Here is a 3,401-nt window from a genome sequence, read left to right as displayed (position 1 = left end):
ATCGGGATTCAACTTTCCTGCCGACAGAATCTCACCGCCAACCAAAGGCTCTCAGAAACACGCAGATGGAAGAATCCAGCCCGAGCCTTCTGTGCACGCCTACAGGGTCAACGAACAATCCTTTGAAGGATTTGTTCTGAACATTCAATGGACAGCTTGTCGAGCGAACAGTTAAAAATGCAACACCCGCTCGCTTCTAATGCCAGTAGGCGGGTATGCAGAATCATTTTGAAATCCACTTCATTCTCCACAGAAAGAAAAACTAAATGGCAAAATTCAGTCTGGTTTCCCGGTTGGGTTTTTGGCCAGAGGGATGCCACCACCGCTGGGTGAGTCACCCTTCGGTGCCAATTGGCATTGATGGCAACCAGGTACCACAGCACCCTCCTAAACTAACCTAACACCCTGCACTTACTGATGTCAAGCGGTGCAGTCACCACCGCAAGCAGAAAACAGGCCAAAGGACCATCACTGACATCTTTCCATTGGCACCCTGGCTGGGACAATTAACTTTCCGGTTGTTAAGAACCCAAGGTTCTGATATTTGAGTCAAGCCGCCATTGTCCCGGATGACCATAGGCTGCTTTCCCCCATAGAACTGGCCGGTGGTGGGTTAACCCAAGGGCCACCACACCTCGGACGAGGGGCAAGGTTGAGAGAGCGGGGTCTTCATGAATCTACCTCAGCCGGTACGGGAACCGAACTCGCCCTGTTGATCTCGCTCTGCACCCCGAACCGGCCGTCCAGCCAACTGAGCTAAACAGCCTGGGTTGAAGTTTCCTGTCAATTTTACACCAGGTTGGGAGGCACGTGGCGCAGTGGTTGGCGCTGGGACTATGGCACTGAGGACCCAGGTTCAAATCCCGGCCCTGGGTCACTGTCCGTGTGGAGTTTGCACATTCTCCCCGCGTCTGCGTGGGTTTCAACCCCACAACCCACAGATGTGCAGGGTAGGTGGATTGGCCACGATAAAATTGCCCCTTAGTTGGAAATAAAAACTAATTGGGTACTCTAAATTTATTTTTTAAAATAAAAATTTTACACCAGGTTATCTGTACAGGTGAAGTCTCTACAGCAAATGTTATCCTTGGGGTGGCAGTCGAATTGGTATTAGATTGATTCCGGAGTACTGAAAGGCAATAATCTTGAGTTAGGCCTTGAGCCTTGCAGGAAAATAGAATCGTCGTGTTGGCCCTGACAACAGCTCTTGCGTTCAAGACACTAGGTGGAGATGTGCGTGTCATACAAAAGGCCCAGATTCAGCTCCTGGCCTGTGAGGAACCAGTGCGATGTATCTTGGAAAACAACAATGGCTCCAGAATGGTCCGAAATAAGATTCAGTGGGCAATTATAATCCAGCCCTCCAAGCAGGAAGCAGGGTGGAGCTCTGGGAGTTTGCACCCCGTCAGATATTTCGCTCAACTGTCAGTCAGCTGCCCAATGGGCAAGTTCAGTTAAAATGACCTGCTCCCCAAGTGTTCCGCATTGGCGAATATAATTCAACCATCACAGGCGAGTCGAGAGAGAGAGAGAAAAATACATTAAAATCCAGTACTCACCCACAAATTAAACGCTTTCCGTTAATAAATAGAACCTCGAAATGGGAAAACGCTAAACGGGTATGATTAAAAGACACGAGTTGGCCACCCTTACAAATTGGAAAATGGCAGGGCAGGCAGTCACGGCCATCCTTCCGACGCTGCTCACGGAAGTGGAACCAGACCCCTGATATCTGCAGGGGCGCTCGATGCTCAAGGCGCAGGTATTGAAAAAAAGATTCCAGTTAAAGCCCTTCTCCGGGACAGGTGGGTTCAGAAAGGGGTGGAAAGTAAGGGGGCAGCGAGGTTTCCATCGGGGCGGGGGGGGGGGGGGGGGGGGGGTTGGGGGGGCACTGACCTCTCTGCTACTGAAAAAAAATACAAAACCCATCCCTCAAAAGTGTCAGTGCCGATTGGAAGCTTCAGACAGGGAGGCAGCCGTGAATGCAGAGGTAGCCTCGCTGTTAACCTCCCTGCAATATCCAACATGGGGTCTGTGTGTACCCATGGCCTTCACGAGGACCGGTTCAGAGGCAGTGCTTGTTCCAGTTGCACTGTAGATTACCCGAGACACAATTCCCCCCCCCCCACCACCCCCCAAAAAAAACATTTAAAAATCACACCGTAAAAACAATGTCAAGTAGGCCTCTATTGATCGATATGCTTCATCCAGGCAATAATTGATCAAGGCGCCTTGATAACGGAATGTAACTTACAGTCGACTGCAAAACGCTGGGCTAAAATCAAATTTTAAAAAGGCGAAAAAACGGACCTCCTTCGGTTTATGGGGAATTTTTGTACAGATTTCGAAACGATGTCTGGTTTATTTTGAACCCGCCCTGACTGAAAGTGGGGGAACGGGGAAACGGTCACCTCAGAGAAAATTGGCGCAATTCTCAACCGAGCGTCACACCCGCCCCTCGTGAAGAAAACCCAATTTTTGTCAGGCCGGGCGTCGCGCCGGCCGATTCGCCCCCCGCCCCCGCCCCCCGCCCGCAGCTCAGAACTCGTCGTCCGAGCTCAGGAGGAGGGTCTTCTCGGTGTCGCGGATGCTGGAGGAGCTGTGCGTCCGCGAGACGATGTGCCCGTTACGCCAGGGGGTGCCGTGCTCCAGGGTCGACTGCTGGGTGTACTGCTGGTAGGCCGGCGAGAAGTTGTGGATGGCGTCTTGGACGATGTCGTGTGGGTTCATGGTCTCCTTCAGGCTGCTCGAGATGCTCTTCATGGGCGCGCAACGACCTGCCCGGGAGAGGGGGGTGGGGGGGGAAAAACCCGTCAAACATCAGACCAGCAGTCAACGTCACGGATTCCTTCAAGAACCACAGAAAAGTTACAAAAGCGGAAAGAGGCCATTCAGCTCATCGTATCTGCACCAGCCGCTCAATTTAATCCCACTTTCCAGCACCTGCCCCCCACCCCCGGGTGCAGGCGTCTTCTTAAAGGAGTCGAGCGTTTCGGCCTGAACCACCAATCTAGGCCGCAAATTCCAGGCACCCACCGCCCCGCTGGTTCCCCCCCTCGCGTCCCCTCTTAATCTTTCTGCCAATCACCTTTGCCCCGATGATTGCCCCCCCCCCCCCCCCCCTCGGCTAAAGGAAAGAGGTCTCTCCTGCCTAACCCGTCTAAGCCCCTCAATTTTGCGCACCTCGATTAGGTCACCCCTCAGCCACCGCTGTAGAACAGAAAGAGGATGAGGAGGTGAGTGTGGGGTAAGGAGGAAGAAGGCTGTGGAGGCCAAATCACTGAGTGTCCTTAAGACAGAGATGATAGGTTCTTGATCAATAAGGGAATCAGGGGTTATGGGGAGAAGGAAGGAGAATAGGGATGAGAAAAATATCAGCCATGATTGAATGGAGGAGCAGG

At 52.5% G+C, this 3,401-nt stretch overlaps 1 protein-coding gene across 1 annotated transcript in view; it reads right to left on the bottom strand.

Moving 5' to 3' along the window:
* Positions 1 to 297: 297 nt before the first annotated feature.
* Positions 298 to 3,401, bottom strand: part of LOC140404132 (transmembrane protein 184B-like) — a 75,394-nt gene continuing 72,290 nt past the window's right edge. Inside the window, 1 exon segment of the mRNA XM_072492550.1 lies at positions 298 to 2,817. Coding sequence (XP_072348651.1) covers positions 2,539 to 2,817 — 279 coding nt within the window. The 3' untranslated portion in view covers positions 298 to 2,538.

Source organism: Scyliorhinus torazame, chromosome 29 (assembly GCF_047496885.1).
Source record: "Scyliorhinus torazame isolate Kashiwa2021f chromosome 29, sScyTor2.1, whole genome shotgun sequence".
NCBI lineage: Eukaryota > Metazoa > Chordata > Chondrichthyes > Carcharhiniformes > Scyliorhinidae > Scyliorhinus > Scyliorhinus torazame.
This window is presented reverse-complemented; position numbering and strand designations above follow the sequence as displayed.